Source organism: Mercurialis annua, linkage group LG7 (genome assembly GCF_937616625.2).
Source record: "Mercurialis annua linkage group LG7, ddMerAnnu1.2, whole genome shotgun sequence".
Classification (NCBI taxonomy): domain Eukaryota; kingdom Viridiplantae; phylum Streptophyta; class Magnoliopsida; order Malpighiales; family Euphorbiaceae; genus Mercurialis; species Mercurialis annua.
In genome coordinates this window covers 49,845,137-49,869,328 of record NC_065576.1, presented here as the reverse complement: position 1 = coordinate 49,869,328, position 24,192 = coordinate 49,845,137, and the positions used below count along the sequence as shown (strand labels likewise).

At 35.4% G+C, this 24,192-nt stretch overlaps 3 protein-coding genes across 5 annotated transcripts; 1 reads left to right on the top strand and 2 right to left on the bottom strand.

Moving 5' to 3' along the window:
• The first annotated feature begins 298 nt into the window (after window positions 1-298).
• Window positions 299-4,929, top strand: LOC126656325 (pantothenate kinase 1). Of its 2 annotated transcripts, none has more exons than XM_050350866.1 (10): window positions 299-612; window positions 769-987; window positions 1,343-1,389; window positions 1,802-1,918; window positions 2,732-2,848; window positions 2,955-3,049; window positions 3,139-3,232; window positions 3,407-3,538; window positions 3,725-3,837; window positions 4,469-4,929. In XM_050350866.1, the coding sequence occupies exons 1-10, from the start codon at window positions 543-545 to the stop codon at window positions 4,683-4,685; spliced, it is 1,221 nt and encodes a 406-aa protein (XP_050206823.1). In that variant the 5' UTR covers window positions 299-542; the 3' UTR covers window positions 4,686-4,929. The 2 variants fall into 2 exon arrangements, with proteins under 2 accessions (XP_050206823.1, XP_050206824.1); XM_050350867.1 differs by having other exon boundaries at window positions 1,333-1,389.
• A 294-nt stretch (window positions 4,930-5,223) lies between these two features.
• On the bottom strand, window positions 5,224-9,574 carry LOC126657492 (uncharacterized). 2 transcript variants are annotated; one of them, XM_050352192.2, is made up of 6 exons: window positions 9,430-9,574; window positions 8,946-9,065; window positions 8,719-8,865; window positions 6,707-6,829; window positions 6,374-6,517; window positions 5,224-5,777 (listed from the first exon to the last, which is right to left on the bottom strand). In XM_050352192.2, the coding sequence occupies exons 2-6, from the start codon at window positions 9,057-9,059 to the stop codon at window positions 5,316-5,318; spliced, it is 990 nt and encodes a 329-aa protein (XP_050208149.1). In that variant the 5' UTR covers window positions 9,060-9,065; window positions 9,430-9,574; the 3' UTR covers window positions 5,224-5,315. The 2 variants fall into 2 exon arrangements, with proteins under 2 accessions (XP_050208149.1, XP_050208147.1); XM_050352190.2 differs by having other exon boundaries at window positions 8,719-8,871; window positions 9,430-9,567.
• Window positions 9,059-23,799, bottom strand: LOC126657318 (probable nucleoredoxin 1). Its single transcript, XM_050351986.1, has 6 exons — window positions 23,572-23,799; window positions 21,958-22,437; window positions 21,059-21,538; window positions 20,232-20,743; window positions 9,165-9,215; window positions 9,059-9,065 (listed from the first exon to the last, which is right to left on the bottom strand). Exons 1-6 carry the CDS (start codon window positions 23,665-23,667, stop codon window positions 9,059-9,061), a joined length of 1,626 nt encoding a protein of 541 aa, XP_050207943.1. The 5' UTR covers window positions 23,668-23,799.
• Window positions 23,800-24,192: the final 393 nt, after the last annotated feature.

Genomic DNA, 24,192 nt, shown 5'->3' with positions numbered 1-24,192 from the left:
TTTTGTAAAGAAATCTTGTAGGTAATATTTTTGTAAATATAATTTTTCCGGATTTTATGTAAAAAAACCCCGATATCTGATAGCCCGCCAAGAAAAATACTATTTAACCAAACAAATTTAATCCATTTTATTGTACCGCTTTACATGACATGCTTCTATTTGTTCAATTCTTATTTAAAAGTGTACGCTTCAATTTGTCATTTTAAGTTGATCCACTCATTGGTTGACACGTTAGGTGATACAATAAGGCGGATTAAATTTATCGGATTAAATAGCATTAATCGTCCTCCAATGCAACACAATTATTACGGTAAAAAAGTTGCACAAATAACTAAAGTCAAAGAACAAAACAAATGAGCGAAAAAACTAAAAGAGTTGGCATATACTTTGACTTGTGCTTCAACATTGAATTCATGCAATTGGAATCAATTCTCTTATGTTAGTGGGTAAAGTAATGGGTTAGGTGCGAGGTGGAGAAGAAGAGGGTATCACTTTGTGGGTATATTAAATATCAGTTCTTTCTATCAGAATTGTAAACAAAAATGGCCGATTCCAATTCGGAGTCTCCGCAATCTATTGGTCAAATATCTCATTTGGCTCTTGATATTGGAGGTGATCTGATCTTTCTTTTGATTCGTTTTTCTCTGCTCTTCAATTGTCTTACCTTATCTTGAATTTTAGATGATCCCATGTTTTTTAGTCAATGCTTGCCAATATTAATGTAACATATGATCTGATAGAGATTCTGTTTTATGACTCTGCACTCAGGCTCTTTGATCAAGCTTGTTTATTTCTCGAGAAATAGTAGTAATCATGATGGGGAGAGCTCAAACTCTTCACATGGTGATGGTAATGATACTCTACCTGTTTCCAACGTTAATGGGAAACTTCCCATTCTTGATGGAAGGCTTCATTTTGCAAAGTTTGAGACAACCAAAATTAATGATTGCTTGGAGTTCATTACTTCCAACAAACTTCACCTTGGTGGTATGTACTTCATCTGCTACCTTTTTCTATCGGTCTTTGTTTGCTAACAATTCCAACTGACCCACTGTTTACTTAATCAGAGATGGTTATTTTAGGTATTTCTCTATTTTTAGGTGCAAATGATCCTAGGTTAGCTTAGTAAAGTTTATGCTTACCTCGAAAAACTGGGTTATAACAATCTTTCAAGCTTCTCCTATATGGGCTCATTAGTGTTTTAGGAAAAATATGGCATTGTAAAGGCCCGGGGTGACTCACTTTATGCAGTGTGATTTTCTTAGTAGGATGTATATGCTCATATTTGTATGCAATTCCCTGCTGCTTCTGTTAATTTGCTTATGACTGAAGATGAACTCAGGTTTTCAGCATCATGAAAATCCCACCAAGGACGAGAAGTTCATTAAGGTATGATGAATATTCTCTGTTTCTAAACTGTGATTTGAAAGAGCTGAATGACTAAATAGACTTTCTCATTTAGAAGTTATATTTTAACTCTTCAGATTATGAACATAAATTAATTGATGAAGGTATGCAAGTTTTGACTGTTTATTTAAAAATGTCAGAGTCTTAAGCATTTGTTTCCTTCATTATAATCAGATAATGTTTTTCAATTTGTTGACAACTTCATCCTATATCTAATTGGATATCATGTTTAATTAATTTCAGAATTTCACATTGTTAGATTCTTGTCTATGGGTTCTTTAGGTATTTGATTCTCTAGGGTAAAAACACTGTCAGTTTTCAAGAGTTTATAGTGTTATGATGTGTACTTTTGAAAAGTATGAAAAGTTATTTACTGGCTATCACTTGTGTGAAGGCCACAGGTGGCGGGGCATACAAGTTTACCGATCTTTTTAAAGAAAAACTCGGGTTTAGCCTTGACAAGGAAGATGAAATGGATTGTCTTGTGGCAGGAGCAAATTTTTTGCTTAAGGTGAGATTAAAAGCCACATACATTTGGTATAAGAAGTTGGCATGCTCTCTTATAATGTTATATTTGACCTCTTGTGTTGTCTGCCATCTATTTATTTATATTGACATGAATTACGTATTAGCTTCAGATGTCTGTGTTAGTATATTATTATTTTCATTTGTTCTTAATCAATTGTTTCATAAGTAACTAAGCAAGAAAGTTATAACTTATAATATTATGTTCTCTTTAATATGTAACTCATTCTTTGTTGATTCTTGTTGCTAAATGCGTGGAACCAGTTTTCCATGATATATTTCATGTTTGAACAATGAGAACTGATGTATATTACATACGCAAAATCGCTTATGAGATTCATGTTTTAGGTGTGAGGCTATCAATAACAGATCTTGTTCTTAGTCTATGTTCTTCAGAGGGTGAAGCATGTGGTATTCTATTTGGCATTATTAATTTTTCCTCTCTTGAGAAGGTCAAAGTTCTGCTTCTCTTTTCTGTTTGGCTTACATATTATGCATATTTCTGAACAAATTGTTAATGAAGATGATAATGGTATATCTCAGCCACATTTTGTTTTTTTTTTTCTCTTTTTTTTGTTATACTTTTCATGCTGTTGAAGATTGCGAGTTTCAGTTATTTTTCCATATGTCTTGCAGTTTTGGGGATTGGATTTTCGAGGTTTGGTGTGTGTACAGGCTGTACTGCATGCATATTGTACTTCTATCTCATTCAGATTTTCACATCTGCGTGCTTGAACTTGCAGTTCTGCTCTTTTCTTATCTTACCCATGTTTATTTTTGTTTTGATTGCTTTGAACAGGCAGTTCATCGTGAAGCTTATACATACATGGATGGTCAGAAGGAATTTGTGCAGATTGATAATGATCTCTACCCCTATCTGCTTGTGAATATAGGATCTGGTGTTAGCATGATCAAGGCACTTTTTTTCATCAGATTAGTTTAATTTCATTCATAATCATATGTTCTGCGATGAGTCTAAACTATTGATATGCATTGATAATTTCAGATTTGTGGTTCTGTAGGTAGAGGGAGATGACAAATTTGAACGAGTTAGTGGAACAAGTGTAGGAGGTGGTACTTTTTGGGGTTTGGGACAATTATTAACAAAATGCAAGAGGTAATTTGCTTCCTTCCCTCAATTTAGTTTAATCTGATATCTCCTACCTATGTTATTAAATATAGAGGATATAAATGTACTTTTTTTAGTTTTGACGAATTGCTGGAGTTAAGTCACCGTGGAAATAATAGAATGATAGACATGCTTGTAGGGGACATCTATGGCGGAACAGATTATTCAAAGGTATGGATGCATCTCCTATTTACGAACATAAACTTAGCGTGCAGTGAATGTTGCTTATTTTTTGTATCATTATTTTGAAGTGTTCGCTTAGGATTATGATTTATAACAGGACCCTTATTTTTGTTATTTTTTTCTTTTGATGTTTAATTGCACATTCATTTATAATGATGACAGTTTGGTCTTTCATCGACAACTATAGCTTCTAGCTTTGGGAAGGTTATTTCTGGCAATAAAGAGCTTGAAGATTATAAACCCGAAGATGTTGCCAGGTCTCTTCTCAGAATGATTTCCAATAACATTGGGCAGGTAAGTTTCACTTGTACTGATCTGTTGTATAGAACCGAATGATATTGCCCTTGTACTTGTTTTGCTTTATATAGTGCATCCTCGTCTCATATTGCCCTTGTCTTCAGTATAAAACTAACTCGGGCTGCCATGAGACATTTGCTTTGTGTACTGTATCTCACAGGCTTTTTCCCCATTTACTTCCAGATATCTTATTTGAATGCACTTCGATTTGGGCTCAAGCGGATATTTTTTGGAGGATTCTTCATACGTGGTCATTCTTATACCATGGACACAATTTCAGTTGCAGTTCATTTCTGGTAATCATATGGGCATTTTTATTGTATTCACATCTTAATTTATATAATATCGTTCTGTTTTATAAGGATAAGCTTTCAATGTTTTTGTGGAGACTGTAAGACTTCAGAGAGTCATCATGATCAGGTGGAAGTTTTATCCTGATTTAGAATGTTTTCGACTCTATAGTATCAGATCCTGGGCATAATATTCATTTTTTGTGTTTGTTGATGGAGTTGCTTGTAGAAGTTAAAATATGGAACATAAGTTTACTCATTAGTAAATAGAGACATGAATCATGGCAAATGAGAGGTGAGAATGGAATTACCAATAATTGAAAATGAGTTCTGTAGTACGAAAACGCTGAAATGATTAACACAAAACTACATTTTTACAAGTATACTTTAGAAGTGTTCACGGAAATGGAAACGGAAATAAACGCTGAGATGTAGGACTTGAGATGTTTTAGTGCAGCATAGAATGTGAGAAGTGAAATGACATGAAAACCTCCTGAAGCTCTATTTATCTTATTTTTTTCTTTCAGATCACCTTGAAGTTTGTCGCGTTTCCTGTAGTTCCTGCTTCTTTTTCCAGCAACATTCTTGGATTTCTGCTACAATATGTTTAATTACTGCTTCTTTTTTGTCTTTGAAGGTCTAAAGGCGAGGCAAAAGCTATGTTCTTGCGGCATGAAGGGTTTCTTGGAGCTCTAGGTGCATTCAGGAGCTACCGTAAACACAGTATTGAAGATTCAGCAGCTGATAAATCCATGAAGGTCAATGCTTTTTACGCTGCAGATACAAATTCAAACCCGCTAAATGGGGATTTGAACGAGAATGGAAGCGTACAGTGCAGAATATATGCATCTTAGAATTAGAATGAAATATATCAGAAATTACTGGTCAGATATATTTGTAGAATGTGTAACATAGTTAAAATCAAGTGCTTAGTCAAGGTTAAGCACCATGTCGAATAACTTGTAGCTGAAGGATCATAGCATGGGAGTATCCGTGAAGCACAATAGAGAAGACAGCTGCTCATAGTTTGTTTACATTCATATCTAATAAATACTGGAACTTTAATAGTCTAATAAAATTGGCATCTCATCTTGTTAATTTAAGTTTTCAATCAAGATGTATTACTTCATTAAATTGATTTATCTCCCACTCTTGATGCTATATACCTAAACAAAATGAGAAAATTATCAGTTTGCTCAATAAATTCGTGTAATAGAATCAATTAGGTTCAATTATGTTTTTCTGGTAACCATATTAGCAATGCTTGGTGATTGAATTGGATCTATTTAATTCAGCGATAAAATGCAGTGAAATGACCATTTCTCAGTAGATAACAATGTACTTTGTTTAACCTGTTTATTTATATAACAAAACATTTAAAGAGGAACGGTATTGAGTCTCAATGTGTAGATGAAAATTCATTCTTCAAGCATTATATCCAAACTACAAAGAAGATACAATAAGAATACAGCACTTAAATTATGTCATTTAGCAGTAAACAGTCTTCTAGAATGTCTATTTGCATTTCTCCTCCGAAAGGCCCATCGCTCTTTTATGTTGGATGATTTGTCAATGAATGCCAAATTGCATTCATCGCTAAACGAGTTATTAAATGTTTCAGAATCTGTGAACCTTGTATTATTAAAATCTCCCCTTATTCTGGCAGTTTCAGCAAGCAAATCATTTGCTATCATTTCAGTGGTTCTAGAAGTGATTCCTCTTAGATACCAGGAAATGGGTGGTGGTGGAACTAATGCTGGCTGGATTAACTGCTCCAAGCTCACTTTCGAACCGATCCTCCCTTTGCCTTCTGTACATGAACAATAGTCTGCCCATGTTTTCGGCTTGAACGGATAGCACATGCTTTCATCAATGAATATAGGTTCTACTCTCCAGCATCCTTCAAATTGTTTCATGAACCCTGTTTTCACTTGCTTGAATTTCATCTGTCAAGAAACCACCAGAAATGAGAGCGGAAGAAAAAACGAATACAATTTTCGTTCCATTTTTTATTTTCGTACATTAATTTAAGTATGATTTGGGCTACTCGAGTCACTATCGAGATCGACTCAAAAACTCGAAAAATCCGAGCTCGAGTATCAAATAAAGAGGCTTGCGAGCGTGAATGGTCCTCTTACACATAATATAATAATTTTTTTTCACTATACTGGCTTATGTTACCTCTAAATGTAGGTCTATATCACCTTAATCGGTTGAATTCCATATTTTATATTGAAACGCAAATTATTGCATTAAATATGGAAAAAAAAATTATAACTTTTTTAGTTTTTATTGAACTTGAGTTGAGTTATAGTAGCTCGGATGTCGTTCGAGCTCTTGCTTGAGCTTGAGCTCGAGGTGGTATAACACACCCATATGTACAAGCCTGTACGATAATGGAACACACTTATCATAGTAAACCTAGAAGTAACGCCACGAATTACGATAGCATAGAGAAGGGATCAGGAGTATAATGTCTATATAATTTTAGTAATGAAGCTAAAAACAACCATAATATTAGTGAGAAATTGTGAAAGCTTACTGTCAAATCTCGTCTGTCCTGATCAACTAAAACATGAACAGAAATGGTCCCAGACCACCATAAAAATTTCCATATGGCTGCTTGTTCCAATTCAACCACCTGCCGATGACCTTCATCGAGCAGAACTTCCCTGGATATCACTTCCTGAATAGGCGATAGTATTCTCTCTCAAATCAAATATAGAATTTCGATAAAATACAGAAACCTCAAAAGTATGACAAAATAATAGCAAGAATACGTCCTTCAAAATCAAATTACAACCACGTAAGCTAGTATCCAAGATAAAGGAAACTAATAAAAGGATATAGCAAAGAGCCGTTAAAACTATCTTACCTTGATGTTTTTGAAGACTCTCCTATTATCAGGGTCAGTCACAATGTTGTACACGGCATCTGGAGGCAACCCAACATTGAAGTTCACTTTAAGGTTGCACAGAGAACCTTTTGGTACACTGACCTGTCAAGATTAATATCAACTCCTATACATTGTGATTTAACCAACTGCACAAACCAAGCAATCTATGTCTGATTTTCTTCTCCTTATATGTAACATGGAATTAAGGGTGTAAATGAACCGAGCCGAGCCAAGCTTTGGAGTATTCATGTTCGGCTCGTTTAGAACAAGGTGTTCATATTCGGTTTATGTTCGTTCGAGCTTTGAATGAGGTGTTCGTGTTCGATTCGTTTAGATTTTATAGTGTTCATGTTCAGTTCGTGTTCAGCTTGTGTTCGTTCGTCTAGCTACTAAATGAACGAGCTCGCGAACGAGCTTGATAAGTACTAAACGAGTTCGCTCATGAACAAGTTCGTGAACGAGCTCGATAAGTACTAAACAAGCTCGTTCGCGAGCCTGTTCATTTAGCGGCTAAACGAACGAACACGAGCTCGACTCGTTTAGCCGTTAAACAAACACAAATATGAGCTAAATATAATAGGCCAAATGACCAAAAAAAGCCAAACCTTTCATGAAAGTTTCACAAAAGTCCAAACCTTTCAATTTTATCCAATTTGTCCTAAAATGCATGATTTTGTCTCAATAATGTCCAACTATGTAATTTTGCTCATGTGACGCCTACGTGGCGCTGATGTGGCAATGCCACACATTAGCGCCACATAAGCAAAATTGTGTAGTTAGACTCAATTGAAATAATTTCATGCGTTTCAGGACAAATTGGATAAATTGAAAGGTTTGGACTTTTGTAAAACTTTCATGAAAGGTTTGGCTTTTTTTAGTCATTTGGCCAATAAAATAAAACAATACCTAATAAATTTTTTTTACCAAACACATATTAAAGTACAACCGATAAATCTAATAAAAGAATATCTCAATATAAATAACAAAAATATAACATAACATTTTAAAGACAAATAAAATAAGTTAGTTCGCGAACTCCTAATTGAGTTTCTAAACGAGCTTATCATGAACTCTTATTCGAGTTTGTTCATGAACTTGTTCATGAACTTTTATTCGAGTTCGTTCACGAGCATGTTCATGAACAACTAATTGAACTGTTTGTGAACGTAAACGAGCCGAACACCACTAAGTTCATGTTCGGCCCATTTAAATAAACGAACATATAATCGAGCTAGAGCTCGGTTTGTTTGGAATATGAACGAACACTAGCCGAGCTCTTGTTGAGCCGAACATCGAGTTGCTCACAAGCAGCTCCGTTCATTTACACCCCTACATGGAATATTAGTAAAGTTTAGGCAAAACCCATTGTATGGTCCACGTGCTATATGTGTTTGTTTATGTGGTCCTTTGAAATCAATTGATATTTATCAAGTCCCTATACTTTTATTTTTTTTAAAATTAACAGGACCTTATGTTAAGAAAAATAAAGCGAAATGGAAAAATTACAACCACACATTGTTAGTGTTCCACAATTTACTAATCAACAACAAAAAAAAAATTCACTATCATTAACGACCAAGTGAAAGCAAAATTCAATTTGGAGATTATGCTTTGACTTAAACTTTGATGATGTATAAATTATTCTTTTGCGTCCAATGTGTAAATTATGAACGTTACCTAAAGACCAAATGAAAAGTACAAGGACCTTGAGATGTATTTTGCCTAACGTTTATCAGTCTCTATATATAGGTCATGTTTCATGTGACATAAAACCCTCCTAGTCCTAGCTGAAGTAATGAAAATGAAAATGTGGCAGATTTTTCATAGCCATGAAAATCCGGGAACTGCCTGAAAGAAGGTCTGTCAAGAAGATTTTGGCCAATCTAACTTAAGAGACCAAAGAATTTCAAGCAATAACAAATTCTTCCCATCCAAATAAATTTCAAGCAATAACAAATTCTGTAAGTCTATTTCTAATAACATTTTCTCACCTTTATTTCTGGAGGCTGATCAACCCACGAAGGATTTTCTTTCCAAGTTCGTAATTGCTTATCAAGATCAATCCTTGAGGAACTAGCTGGCTGTTCTTCGTTACTCAATGAGCCTAATCCTTCCTTATCCTGTCCTAATTTCATAAGCTGTAACTGCAACAAGAATCAAATTTCATTTTTTTTTTCGCGTACTTTATCATTGTTAGTCTTGGAATAAGATGACTAACCTTCAAACAATTTTGGAGCTTCTTTGGAATCTGTGTAATAACAGATGGATCAAATGCCTTGCGGCTTCTGTTTGGACTTCCAATTGCAGTTCTTTTGACACCAGTCTCACCCATTAAAACCTGAAAGAAACGTGAACGGGAGTTTAGTTTATGCATTCACACTTCAAAACAGGGAACATATAAATATAGGTTTTTTTTTTCTGTTAGAGCCGAAAATACAAATCCAATAAAACATATAAAAGAATCTCCAAAGTTGATTTCTGGACCTCACTGAATTGCAGAACATTACACAAGAACCAGTAAAACATGTAGCCAACTCATTTTATAAAAGCGACATTAAAATTAAGCAAGCAATGAAACAAATAGCAATTAGCAAAACCTAATGAGCAATCAGAGCTTAAATTACAACACCCAATTCAGTCATTTTCAACAGCAAAACAAACAAATCGTAAAAAACATTCACAAAGAATCAAAATTCACTTACAGCAGAAATAGAAACGGGATTTAAGATGAGATCCAATACCAAAATCTTGACAACTATATGCACATTTCCCCACAAACAGTTTGACCGTTTTACTTCACAACACCACTGCCTTGGCGGGACCTAATCGGACGGTAATCACAGGCCCCTATTATTCATGGATGTCTTGTGTCCGCCCACGTGGAACTCATACCCAACTCTTTTTCATAATAAAACAAAGGATCAATTCACCCCTTCAACTTGGCACCCAATATCAAAAACATCCAAGTTACAATTTCATCCTGACCAAAAAAACCATTTTCCCAACCATTTTACAATTGGAAAAAGTATTCAATTGAGCTCTTTTTTCTTCAAAATAAAATTTCAAATAAATCATTTAAATTTTTTTGAGTTGAAAAAAATTTAAATAATTCTTTATAAGGAGTTTTATGAATTTCTTTTCGAGGGAAAAATAGTCTAATTTGATTTTGAGGAGGAATTGAAGTCTAAAATTATAAATTTGGATGCAATCGACAAAACTACAATGTCATGATGAAATTGAAAAGGGGCTAAAATGTGAGTGATTTTTTGGTTATTATCTTGTTTTATTTTATGCCGGTAGCTCTACATACAATATCTATCTATACTATATATAAAAGCACGGATGGGGGGGGAGGGGGGGACAGGCAAATTTACTGAATAACCCTTTTCAGTTTACTACTAAATAAAGGTTTTATAGTCATTAACTAATTAGTTATTTAATTAATCACTATTGTAATTAAAGTCCTAATTAGAATAGGTAGCTAAATTATCTCCAATTTAGTTTTTAATATGTAAAAAATAACTAAATTGTCTCCAAATTAGTAGGAATACATATCTTTTAGTTTGATTGAACTATAAAATTAAAATAATGTATATGATCAATATATCATTATTTAAATTTTTATCTTATTATTTTTAAAAATGTTATTAATAAAATTAAGTTAATTATTTAATTATGGTTATTGTAAAACCAAAATAAGAATGTATTCAGTATGAAAACAAAATTTAAAAACCGAATATATTATATTTACTTTTACAAATTTTTTTAACTTATTATTTAATATTAATTATAAATAAAAATTGATATAATTATAATAAATTTACTAATATATTCATTGACGAGTTACGTTACGAGCCACGTGCATAGCACGTAATGCGAAACTAGTCACTTCAAATAGATACAAACACAAGCAGAATATACATGAATTTTTATCTATATCGAGAAATTTTCAGGTGAACCAAGTCCACTAAGTAGGAATATGAACCATCCATTTAATATGCGACACGTGACATAATTGTTAACAACAACCAATTAATGAAAAGCACATTGATTCTAAATAAAACACATTAAATAATCATGAATTAATTTATTAATTAGTTGTTGTCAAAATTACGCTATATTAAATGGATGGTTTATAATCCTACGTGGTGCACTTGGTTCACTTAAAAATTTCTCTATTTCGGATTTATAATGGAACATTCTCACATTAGTGAATTCTACATGTATAAAGTTCTTATAAGACGCGTCCAAAAGAATTCGGGAAGAAATTCTTTAAGGAACATGACATGATACATAATTAGAAAGTTCAAGGATAATAATGTAGGCTTAATTTCTTAAGCTTTTCGACACACATCTCCCTCACAAATCCATCCCTTTTGACCAGTTTCACCATTCTTTAGAGCACATTTAGGATGAAGATCAAAGTCACATTTCTTGCAATAAAAAGACCAACCACGTCCCTGTTGGTGCAGCGGGACGTGAGGGTCCGAATCGTATATTTCAATTCAAAATTGGAATTCCAACAATTCGGATCCAGAAATTGATCATATTAATAACAAATGGATCGTCGTATCATCTAGTAATTAAAGCACGCATCTAGAAACCGTAAGAAGAATACCTATGTTGATTCTCCAACGATTCTTGTAGTCCCGATAGTACGGCGACCTCAAGCTCGTCCACACGAGTATGCGTCCGATTGAATCCTCGCCTTGAAGTAATCTGCAAGAGTTCCTCTTGCCGAGCAACCCTAAGCTCAAACTCTTGCCTCGATTACGTCTTTGCTGGGATGTATAAAAAACTTTCTCCAAGCTTTTCTGTGATTGATGACTACTTGAACTCCTTCAAATATGGTCTCTTAAGTGTGGTGCGTTTAGAATGAGCAAAGGCAACCTCTATTTATAGGGTAGAGCTTTGCTTAAGAATGCAACACCTCACATGCTAGGTGTCACACGCCAAGCAAAGGTGTTGCCACCATTCGACACCTCACATGCTAGGTGTCACACACCAAGCATAGGTGTTGCCACCATCTGACACATCATATGCTAGGTGTCACACATCAAGCATAGGTGTTGCCACCTTCTGACACGTCGGATGCTAGGTGTCACACACAGAGACATACATGACATCATCACATGACATCATCACGTGACATCATCGTATGACATCATCGTGACATCATCACATGACATCATCATGACATAATCACATGACATCATCGTGACATCATCGTGACATCATCACATGACATCATCACATTAACTTGGATAAAATACAATTAGGTGCCTACTAATTTATAACTCTTACAAATTAGTCCCTAATTTATACTTGTTTTTCATCTTAGATTAATTTCCGAGATATGCTAGTATCTATATGAAATTGATCTCTCGTAAACTCAATCGGTTGCACACCCTATTGTGTGTGACTAACTAGGTTCACATCTATATGGCAACGAGAGTTATAAGAAACGCCTTTCTTATATTAAATAATTAAATCCCATTAATTATTAATTCTCGTAGATCGTGAGTGACGTCTAGCAACATATCACGACCCCCAAATAGATATGAATGTTTCGATGCATTCTTTATGAACCAATGTTCATAATTACCGTACACTCAAAATTCCCTTCATCTAAGATTCCAATCTCGACTAGTGTCACGGTTAAGTCAAACACTGTATGTCTTGATTATATGACCTCATCTCTCAGTTCTAATTCTTGATAAATATGACTTCCACTAGAAACAACTTTCTATGTAAGTCATATACACCTGCGCAGGTTTTATCATCCATCAAGAACAATTTGAGATAGCATAGAATCTTGTCTCCGTTCATCCAGAGTGATGAATCCTTTCTAGGTTAAACCCCTATCTCCATATACTACTAACTAGAGCCAACACATCCCGCGGCCCTAGCTCATGAAAGATCTAGGGTTAAGGAGTATCAAACTCTAATCACCTATATACAAGATAGTGTCACCGCAAGTCAAAGGACATATGTACAATTATGAACTAGATGACATTAAATTGACTTTAATGAATTACCATGTATAAGTCATCTAGCGTCACTTGTTTGACTCACTCAACACCTTGAGTGTCCACATGTTTATTCTGATCCCCATCAAGTAGTATGAGACTCACTACTTCCTATAATTAGCAACTCTTTACTAATCAGGAGAATAAATAGAGGTGACAATCTTTCCGGGATAATGCGATGCCCTTATTCGCAGGACCCCATTGATCATGAACGGTTATTTAGATCACTTGTATAATAGAATCTGTCACTCATATTCTCAACACCTTAAGAATAGATTCTATCACAATGTGATAAGGACAATATGCAATAAATAAACACTTAGTTGATGAGGCACTTAGTTCAAATAAAACATATATATCATTGCCAATGAGATTTGTTTATACAAGTATAAATAAAAAATGGCCCTAGGGCACATACTACTAACAATCTCCCACTTGCACTAGTGCCATTGGCTACTATATCTAAGCCCCATCTTCTCAAGATGTAAATCTAATTGACTCTGGGTCATGGGCTTTGTCAGTGGGTCAGCCGTGTTATCGGCTGATGCTATCTTTTGGAGAGACACATCTCCCTTTCCAACAATCTCTCGGATGATATGATAGCGCCTTTCTATGTGTTTGGATTTCTGGTGAGACCGGGGTTCCTTTGCCTGGGCTATAGCACCATTGTTGTCGCAGAAAAGAGGAACCGCCGACTCAATGGTAGGAACCACACCAAGTTCAGAAACGAACTTCCTAATCCAAACAGCTTCCTTTGCAGCATCTGATGCCGCAATATACTCAGCCTCTGTGGTGGAATCTGCAGTGGTTTCTTGTTTGGAACTCTTCCAACTCACTGCTCCTCCATTACATGTGAATACGAATCCGGATATAGACTTACGATCGTCTATATCTGATTGAAAATCAGAATCTGTAAAGCCGTCTATTTGTAGATCACCTCCTCCATATGTTAAGATCATATCTTTAGTCCTTCTCAAGTACTTAAAGATATTCTTAACAGTCATCCAGTGTTCCGAACCTGGATTGGATTGATATCGGCTAGTTAAACTAACCGCATAGGCAATATCCGGCCTGGTACACAACATAGCGTACATAAGACTACCAATTGCCGAAGCATATGGTATCTTTGCCATTTCATCTCTTTCCTCAGATGTCTTTGGAGACATATCCTTTGAAAGGTGAATTCCATGCCTAACGGGAATCAGTCCTCTCTTAGAATTTTCCATATTGAACTTCTTCAATATCTTTTCTAAGTAAAGCCTTTGGGAGAGACCTATTATTCTCTTAGATCTATCTCTATAGAGTCTAATACCGAGAATATAAGTTGCTTCTCCGAGGTCTTTCATGGAGAAAGTTTTGGATAACCAAAGCTTTACAGAGGTTAACATACCGACATCATTTCCTATTAGTAAAATGTCATCTACGTACAAGACTAGGAACGTGATTGCGCTCCCACTAACCTTCTTGTAAACACATGGTTCATCTTCGTTTTTGATAAACTCGTAACTCTTTATAGCTTCATCAAAACGACGATTCCAACTTCTCGAAGCTTGCTTCAATCCATATATGGATCGTTTAAGCTTACACATCTTGGAACCTTCTTCGGATTCAAAACCCTTAGGTTGTTCCATATAGATTTCTTCCTCAATATATCCATTAAGGAATGCGGTTTTGACATCCATTTGCCAAACCTCATAATCTAAATGTGCAGCTATGGCAAGAAGAATCCGGATGGACTTAAGCATGGCAACAGGCGAGAAAGTCTCTTCATAATCGACTCCTTGCCTTTGGCGAAACCCTTTCGCAACAAGCCTAGCTTTAAAAGTCTCCACTTTTCCATCAGCACCAATTTTACGCTTGAAGATCCATTTGTTCCCTATTGGTATAATACCATTGGGTGGATCGACTAGCTCCCAAACTTGGTTACTGTACATGGAATCCATTTCGGATTTCATAGCTTCAAGCCATCTTGAAGAATCTATATCACATATAGCTTCTTCATAAGTAGAAGGATCAACAATTTGATCATTTTCTCCATGAATAAACAACTCCTGAATATCATGAAGAAAACCATATCTCTCCGGTGGATAAGATACTCTACTTGATCTTCGAGGTGTTTCTGTAGATTTTACTAATTTTGGTTCACTATGGGTTTGATCAATCTCCATTGTATCATTTTCTTGGTTTTTAGATGACTCCTCATCTAATTCAATATCCCTTCCTTTTCCACCATCTTGAATAAACTCTTTTTCAAGAAAATGGGCATCCCGACTAACAACGATTGTTTGCTCTGACGGAATATAGAAATAATATCCTAAACTGTTTTTAGGATAACCAACGAACCTTCCCATGATTGATCTTGATTCCAACTTGTCGGTTATCAACTTTTTGATATATGCCGAACATCCCCAAATCTTAATATGCTTAAGACTTGGTTCCTTACCATACCATATCGTATAAGGTATTCTCGGAGCGGATTTAGTTGGTACTCGATTTAGAATATAATTTGCGCTAAGAAGTGCATGACCCCATAATGAAATGGGTAAATCAGTATAGCTCATCATTGATCGTACCATGTCTAACAATGTACGATTCCTCCGTTCCGATACACCATTCAACTGTGGTGTTCCCGGAGGAGTCAGTTGGGAAATAATACCGCATTCTCTTAAGAATGTACCAAACTCCGTACTCAAGTATTCACCTCCTCGATCAGATCGTAGGATTTTAATACCTTTTCCAATTTGGTTTTCTACTTCATTTTTGAAATCTTTGAATTTTTCAAAAGCTTCACTCTTGTTCTTCATAAGAACAACATACCCATACCGTGATAAATCATCGGTGAAGGTAATGAAGTATAAATAACCACCTCGTGCCATTTCTTTAAATGGACCACATACATCACTATGTATGATTTCCAAAATATCTTTGGCTCTACCACTTTGTCCCACAAAGGGTGATCGGGTCATTTTGCCTTTAAGACATGACTCACAAGTTGAAATTGATGCTGAATCAAGATTGCCCAAGATTCCCATCTTATCCAACTTGTTAAGTCTATCTTCCGCAATATGTCCTAATCGTAAGTGCCATAATTGTTTCGAGGTTTGATCACTTATGGTATTTATTTCTAAAACATTATTTGTATTGCTAACATCTTCATTTATACAATAAAGACCGTTTTGTACATAACCATAACCAACGATTTTATTATCATAGATAATTTTACAAACATCCTTTGTAAATAGGAAATCATACCCTAATCTTGTCATACAAGATATGGACATGATATTTGTATAAGCGTTTGGTAAGTACAAAACATTATTCAAATACAAAACATGTTTATACAACAAAATAGAAGATGATCCTATAGCTTTAGCCGCAACGCTTGCGTTATTTCCAAGCCTCAAGATCACTTCGTCCTTGTCCAACTTCCTCTCATTTGCTAGATCCTGTAAGGATGAACAAATGTGAGAACTAGCTCCGGTATCTAATACCCAAGCTTTGGACGAGCTATCGTTATTGGAATTGAAATAACAAGAAATTGACATACCCTCACCGGGATTCTCATTCTTCTTGTTCTTGCCCTTGGATTCCAAATACTTGGGGCAATTTCGTTTCCAATGTCCCTCGCCTTCACAAAAGAAACATTTTCCTTTGTTCTCTGAGGTGCCCTTCTTTTTCGCAATGGCTTTTTGGGCCTTCAAAACATTCTTCTTAGTTTTCTTCTTCTTAGTCTTACTAGAAGAAGCAACCACAAGAGAAACTTCCTTTCCCTTAACATTATTCTTTTCAGCAGTTATCAACATGTTTGATAACTCGGCAAGTGTACATTCTATCCGATTCATATAGTAATTCGTGATGAAATTACCATATGATTCCGGAAGGGATTGAAGGATCATATCCGTTTGGAGATTGAAGTCCATGATGAAGTCTAGACCCTCTAGCCGTTCGATACATCGAATCATCATGTTCACATGTTCTCCAATACCCTTTCCTTCGGAGTGCTTTGCCCGAAATAATTGCTTAGATATCTCATATCTAGCAAAACGACTTGATTCACCATACAACTCTTGTAAGTGAAACAATATTTCGCGAGCTCCCGGATATTTCTCGTGTTGCTTTTGCAACTCGTTATTCATAGATGCCAACATATAGCACTTGGCTTGTTCGTCATCTAACTTCCACTTGCGCAATGCCTCATGTTCCTCGGGAGGTGCCTCAATCGGCAATGGTCCCGGAACATTTGTCTCAAGAACATATGCTATGTGTTCACTTGCAAGAACTATTTTGAGATTTCTTAACCAATCAACAAAGTTAGGACCCACTAAGCGATTATTGTCGAGAATGCTACTTAACGGATTCGATTTCATTTTATCTTATCAACCTATAGAAAGCAAAGATTTCTAATTAGTATTATTGTCTTGTATATTTAAACCATAATGATTTGGTCTTTATCAAAATGGCCTCCCACTATCTTTTTCGAATCCTACACTTCCAAAATAGGAAACGTGAATCTTTGTTGGAAAAAGATTCAAGCGGGTGATTGAATTCTTATACTCATTTATCTTTCCCTCAAGTACTTAATGCTATTCTTGGGATCAAAATGATATATAAGTGAACAACTACTTGTTCATCATATCTCATATGAGGTTCAATCATTTCCGGCTCCTAATGCTTTCACCCTCAAGTACTTAATGCTATTCTTGGGTTTCCACATTAGTTAAGTTTAACCCATTGAATCAACTAAGATGTATCGATTTGAATAATATACGACTCAGGTACGCCTAATTGCCTTTCTCGCCGTATATTATATCGACTACACCCGCAACATCGCATGCTTAACAATAAACTCGTCAACATCTCTTGACGATATCATCTCACCCCTATGTATCCATAGCCGACAAGATGATAACTCAAAGCGTGTTAGTTTATTGCTCCAATGGAGAGCCATTGATAAATCAATTTAATGATTAATCAATATAAACTTAATCTTTTTACTTTTAGGAAGATTTCTTAGGGTTTTAAGTTATTCCGGTCTCACTAAGCCCACAACACATTTTAGCATGCATCTCATACATATTAAAACTAAAATGAATCATGCAATCACACATGTATCATCATGGACTTCCTAGGTCTCATTCTTTAGCCACAAAAGAATGAGCAAATTATTACTTGTTCCGCATGTTTTGTTGATGACAATATAATGCACAAGCGAGTCACGTATTGTGTTAAATAATCACACTAGAAAAATTCCCAGGATAGATTGGAGGGTCACGAGCGGACCACTTAAGTACCAATCTCCTAGACAGAATTTAATCAAATGTAATTAATGTCACAATACCGTTTGCTCGTTTTTGCAAACAAGACCTAAGCCCTCGGAATTATAAATTACATGCCAATTAATAATTCCTAAGTCCATGATTATTAATACATGCATTCAATCGTAAAGCTTTAATACTTGCTGATACGGTGGCTCCGATACCACTGTTGGTGCAGCGGGACGTGAGGGTCCGAATCGTATATTTCAATTCAAAATTGGAATTCCAACAATTCGGATCCAGAAATTGATCATATTAATAACAAATGGATCGTCGTATCATCTAGTAATTAAAGCACGCATCTAGAAACCGTAAGAAGAATACCTATGTTGATTCTCCAACGATTCTTGTAGTCCCGATAGTACGGCGACCTCAAGCTCGTCCACACGAGTATGCGTCCGATTGAATCCTCGCCTTGAAGTAATCTGCAAGAGTTCCTCTTGCCGAGCAACCCTAAGCTCAAACTCTTGCCTCGATTACGTCTTTGCTGGGATGTATAAAAAACTTTCTCCAAGCTTTTCTGTGATTGATGACTACTTGAACTCCTTCAAATATGGTCTCTTAAGTGTGGTGCGTTTAGAATGAGCAAAGGCAACCTCTATTTATAGGGTAGAGCTTTGCTTAAGAATGCAACACCTCACATGCTAGGTGTCACACGCCAAGCAAAGGTGTTGCCACCATTCGACACCTCACATGCTAGGTGTCACACACCAAGCATAGGTGTTGCCACCATCTGACACATCATATGCTAGGTGTCACACATCAAGCATAGGTGTTGCCACCTTCTGACACGTCGGATGCTAGGTGTCACACACAGAGACATACATGACATCATCACATGACATCATCACGTGACATCATCGTATGACATCATCGTGACATCATCACATGACATCATCATGACATAATCACATGACATCATCGTGACATCATCGTGACATCATCACATGACATCATCACATTAACTTGGATAAAATACAATTAGGTGCCTACTAATTTATAACTCTTACAAATTAGTCCCTAATTTATACTTGTTTTTCATCTTAGATTAATTTCCGAGATATGCTAGTATCTATATGAAATTGATCTCTCGTAAACTCAATCGGTTGCACACCCTATTGTGTGTGACTAACTAGGTTCACATCTATATGGCAACGAGAGTTATAAGAAACGCCTTTCTTATATTAAATAATTAAATCCCATTAATTATTAATTCTCGTAGATCGTGAGTGACGTCTAGCAACATATCACGACCCCCAAATAGATATGAATGTTTCGATGCATTCTTTATGAACCAATGTTCATAATTACCGTACACTCAAAATTCCCTTCATCTAAGATTCCAATCTCGACTAGTGTCACGGTTAAGTCAAACACTGTATGTCTTGATTATATGACCTCATCTCTCAGTTCTAATTCTTGATAAATATGACTTCCACTAGAAACAACTTTCTATGTAAGTCATATACACCTGCGCAGGTTTTATCATCCATCAAGAACAATTTGAGATAGCATAGAATCTTGTCTCCGTTCATCCAGAGTGATGAATCCTTTCTAGGTTAAACCCCTATCTCCATATACTACTAACTAGAGCCAACACATCCCGCGGCCCTAGCTCATGAAAGATCTAGGGTTAAGGAGTATCAAACTCTAATCACCTATATACAAGATAGTGTCACCGCAAGTCAAAGGACATATGTACAATTATGAACTAGATGACATTAAATTGACTTTAATGAATTACCATGTATAAGTCATCTAGCGTCACTTGTTTGACTCACTCAACACCTTGAGTGTCCACATGTTTATTCTGATCCCCATCAAGTAGTATGAGACTCACTACTTCCTATAATTAGCAACTCTTTACTAATCAGGAGAATAAATAGAGGTGACAATCTTTCCGGGATAATGCGATGCCCTTATTCGCAGGACCCCATTGATCATGAACGGTTATTTAGATCACTTGTATAATAGAATCTGTCACTCATATTCTCAACACCTTAAGAATAGATTCTATCACAATGTGATAAGGACAATATGCAATAAATAAACACTTAGTTGATGAGGCACTTAGTTCAAATAAAACATATATATCATTGCCAATGAGATTTGTTTATACAAGTATAAATAAAAAATGGCCCTAGGGCACATACTACTAACAGTCCCATCTCTCTGCACCCATTGCACCCATATGCATTTCTTTTGATACGCACAAGCTCATGTTCTGGATGCAATTCGTGTTTCACTTTCTCAGGCCACTCATTAGCTACCTTTTCCAGCTTTTCATTTAATTCTTTCAGATGATCATCTGTGAACGGATATGCATCTGCTCCGTGAGTGGTTATGTGTTCCGCAGCTTCTTTTGTTACTGTTTTTCCAGTTGGGCTGATTGCTATTGCTGCAGGAATGCCTTTTATTTTGAACTTCCGAGCTACAATTGGTTTCCTCTCGTCACCAAATGGAAGTGCTAGCCATGGCATTTCTGTGTAGAATTCGTCGAATGAGGATTGATCGCGATCACTTGAGATGAAGATTATCTCGAATGCTATATCTTTTGACTTGATTTCATGGTATGCTTCGATCAGCTTTGGTAAAAATGCACGACATGGAGGGCACCATTTTGCTGAGAAATACAGGACAATGTTCTTTCCCACTAGTTCAACCACTGGAACCTAAACAAGCATATATACATATACCAGAAAACTTCAATTCATTGCATCTAAGGTTTTATGATACTGTTATATTGCATGGAAATAGAAACGTTCAGACCAAAACCACAATTTTTACATTATAAATAAAGTAGTTTATCAGGAAATGGAAATCAAACTGGAGTTACAAGAATAGATTATAAATTTTATAAATTTCAGAATAAAAACTAAATGCATAAATGTATGCCTCGACAAGTTCCGTACAACATCCTTATACTCGCGTTGCCTTCATGATATGAAATTATGAAAATTCACGCAATAGGAAGCAAAGGATTTTACCTGGAAACCACTCTTGTCAATGACAAAATCTTTATCCCCATGAACCAAAACAGACTCTAGAGTCTGAGCTTCAAGTTTTGCCTTGTCAATTTCAGCAAGCTCAACAAGCTTCTCTTGTGTAAAAGGGTAGGCTACAATACCATGATCTGCAATAAGTTCAGCTACATTTTGATTTAAAGTCTTTCCATCTTCTCCAATTATGACCAAAGTAGGCAGGACACTGAGTTCAAAATAGCGAGCTAATCTTTCACGAATCTTGTCATGGAATGGCAATGCGGGCCAAGGCATTGTTTCAAGACATTGTTTGAAGTTATTCTCGTCGTAGTCTAGAGATATCAACACTATCTCAAAGTTCTCTCCTTTTTTCTTGAGTTTTTGATATACCTCCAAAAGTTTTGGAGTAAAATCTAAGCTCGACGGATGAGAATTCACTGCGAAATATAGACCTACCAGTTTCCCTTCAAGCTCAGAAACTGGTACCTGTCAATGCAAATACTATGTTATTCATGTTAGGGATAGTAAATTCATAGTTGAAATTTCACCTGACAGCTTCTGGTTATTTGATAATAATATCAAGATATCCATGATTATAAGTTTAGTACAAACTAAACTGTGTTTGTATGTGTTTAAGTTTCAAATCCAATAGACAGAGTCTTGTGAGGTTGAATCTCAAATCCAATACACAAGGTAAATTTATTCAGTATTTGTTCACATTTCAAGTCCAATAGACATAACCAGGTAGAATACAAAATAAATTTATTCAGTATTTCTTCACGTTTCAAGTTCAAATATCAACGTGCAAGAGTTTGTTAAAAATAACAAAATCAAAGTTGATATTTGAAGACTCGAAAGCCATATGCAACTGATCTATTTAACCAATAAAGAATTGAATCTTTTACCACAGTTCCATCTCTAGAAACCAGAAAATCGCGCGATTTGGAAACCAAAATAGAGTTCAGAGTCTGATTAATCTTAGCATGTTCTTCTTGCTGCCTAAAATAATCAACTCTTTCTGCAGTAAATGGATACCCATCTGCTCCATAATCCCTAATGAATTTGACACCCTGATCGCAACAAATCTTGCCTTCAGCATCAATAATCACAAAATTAGGGATCCCTCTCACTTTGAACAACTCCTTAAGGCGTTTGCGGTTTTGGTCATCAGAATATGGAATGGCAAGCCATGGCATTTTGGAGAAGTAAGCATGGAATGATTCTTCATCTCTGTCCGATGATATGAAAACTACTTCGAATTCGAATTTTGATGAGAGCTCTTCGTAAACTTCTATCAGAGTTGGAGTGAAATGCCGGCATGGACCGCACCATGATCCTGAGAAGTATAGTCCCACAATTTTTCCTGCCAAGCTGCTCAATTTAGCCTGTAAATATATCAAATGTTGATTTTTAGAAAAAAATTTATATCAAATCAATATTTTAACCATTTTCCATTACAAGACTACACTAAAAGCAAATTTTTTACTTGCTAATAAAACCTTTCATTTTAATTTGAGGGAATATATGCGGAATTGAATTTTCGGAGAAAATGGATAGTGCCAGTTTCATATTTTTGGTTCGTGATGTGTGATTTAGGCAATTTTTGAGCCTAATTTCATTAGAAATAGGTCAAGTTTCTATCATGAAATCTGACGTTTTCAGGTCAAATTAAATTATTTAAACCTCCAATACTGTAATCTATATTTTTAGTAAATTATAGTATTTATTTTTAATTATTTTCGCCTAGAATTTTCTTTTAATTTTGGATTAAGGTTTATATGCAAGTTTAAAACTTCGATAAGCAGTTTTTGAACGACAAAGAACAACTTTCATTTATTTTTTATTTTTAGAATTTACAATTGTTTATAGATTGTTTGCTATAAAAAAAATATTGTTTAACTTTTAAAATTCATTGGAATAATAGATTTTGGAAGCCATAGATCTGATATTAACTCATTAATCAACAAACTACAGATTTATCTTTGTTTTCGCTACATCAAATATGCAGATATATCATTAACACATTACTATAATCATACAAAAATAAAAGAACACATTACAAATAGTTTTTTTTTTGGTAGAAAACAACCAAAAGGCTCATTTATAAATAACAAACGAGAGTACACTTAAGTCTCCCTAAAACAGGCTAAAGGACCAAAAGAGCTAGAAACAGCGATCAAAAGCAGGGAAAGCCCTGTTACAAAAGCCTAACTAAAGCTGAAACAAAAGAGAAACAACAAAACAAAGGGCTCAGAGGATGCTGCTTCAAACCTGTTACAAAAGCCTCAGGCATGAAGCAGCACCTACTGGACCAAAACAACTAGCCAAGACTAGAGATAAAGCTGGATAATGCCTGCTACAAAAGCCTCAAGCACTCACAGCTAAACCCACAACAGCAAAGCAAAACACAAGCAAGAGAAACCAGCTCTACAAAAGGCCAACAAGCCAAGGCCAAAACTCACATTACTACTAGTTTGACTACTATAATGACAAAATTTAAGTAAATACAAAAACGGAACCTGATCACCATTACTGCGGATCAGAAATTCTCGGTCTTGAGACGAGAGAAGAGATGATAGATCATGAGAAACACCATGGGCAGACTCATCGGCCATTTCTCTAAAACTCGCTTCCTCTTTCTGTTAATTAATGAAACAACAGGTTTTGACTTTTGTAACTTCGATTGCATAAAACAGAATACTGCCAAGTCTTTGATTAAATCGGCAGGATTATTTTAGTACAGCAATCTTGACTTGCTGGCTAAGAAACCAAGAAACCTATATAAAATTATAATTATTGATATTTAGTTGGGTTATTTGAACTAAATAAGTCCCACCTATATTTATTTAACTCCACATATGAAACTTGATATATAATGGCAGTACTTTTTATTTTTTGACAATTTCTGCCACAACTCCATAGTCTGACATCGTTTTCGTTCATTATAAAATTGCCATAAACATCATAGTTTCGTGATGGAAAATTGCTCCGGATTAAAAATTAACCAAAAAGATGAAATGTTGGATCACTTTTTTTCTAACTTCCATATACGGAGCTTACCACGCTAAAATAGATAAAAGATGGAATTTTTTCAATGAAAAGAACACGATTTAGTTTCATTAGGTTTAACTTTCAATCAT

Coding starts and splice junctions, on each gene's coding strand:
- LOC126657492 (XM_050352190.2), bottom strand. CDS start 9,059: ATGGGTGAGACTGGTGTCAAAAGAACTGCAATTGGAAGTCCAAACAGA. Junction 8,872..8,945: donor AGCTCCAAAATTGTTTGAAG/GTTAGTCATCTT, acceptor TTCTTGTTGCAG/TTACAGCTTATGAAATTAGG. Junction 6,518..6,706: donor GAGTCTTCAAAAACATCAAG/GTAAGATAGTTT, acceptor TCGCCTATTCAG/GAAGTGATATCCAGGGAAGT.
- LOC126657318 (XM_050351986.1), bottom strand. CDS start 23,667: ATGGCCGATGAGTCTGCCCATGGTGTTTCTCATGATCTATCATCTCTT. Junction 22,438..23,571: donor TCCGCAGTAATGGTGATCAG/GTTCCGTTTTTG, acceptor ATATATTTACAG/GCTAAATTGAGCAGCTTGGC. Junction 21,539..21,957: donor TTTCTAGAGATGGAACTGTG/GTAAAAGATTCA, acceptor TTGCATTGACAG/GTACCAGTTTCTGAGCTTGA.
- LOC126656325 (XM_050350866.1), top strand. CDS start 543: ATGGCCGATTCCAATTCGGAGTCTCCGCAATCTATTGGTCAAATATCT. Junction 3,539..3,724: donor TTTCCAATAACATTGGGCAG/GTAAGTTTCACT, acceptor ATTTACTTCCAG/ATATCTTATTTGAATGCACT. Junction 3,838..4,468: donor TCAGTTGCAGTTCATTTCTG/GTAATCATATGG, acceptor TTGTCTTTGAAG/GTCTAAAGGCGAGGCAAAAG.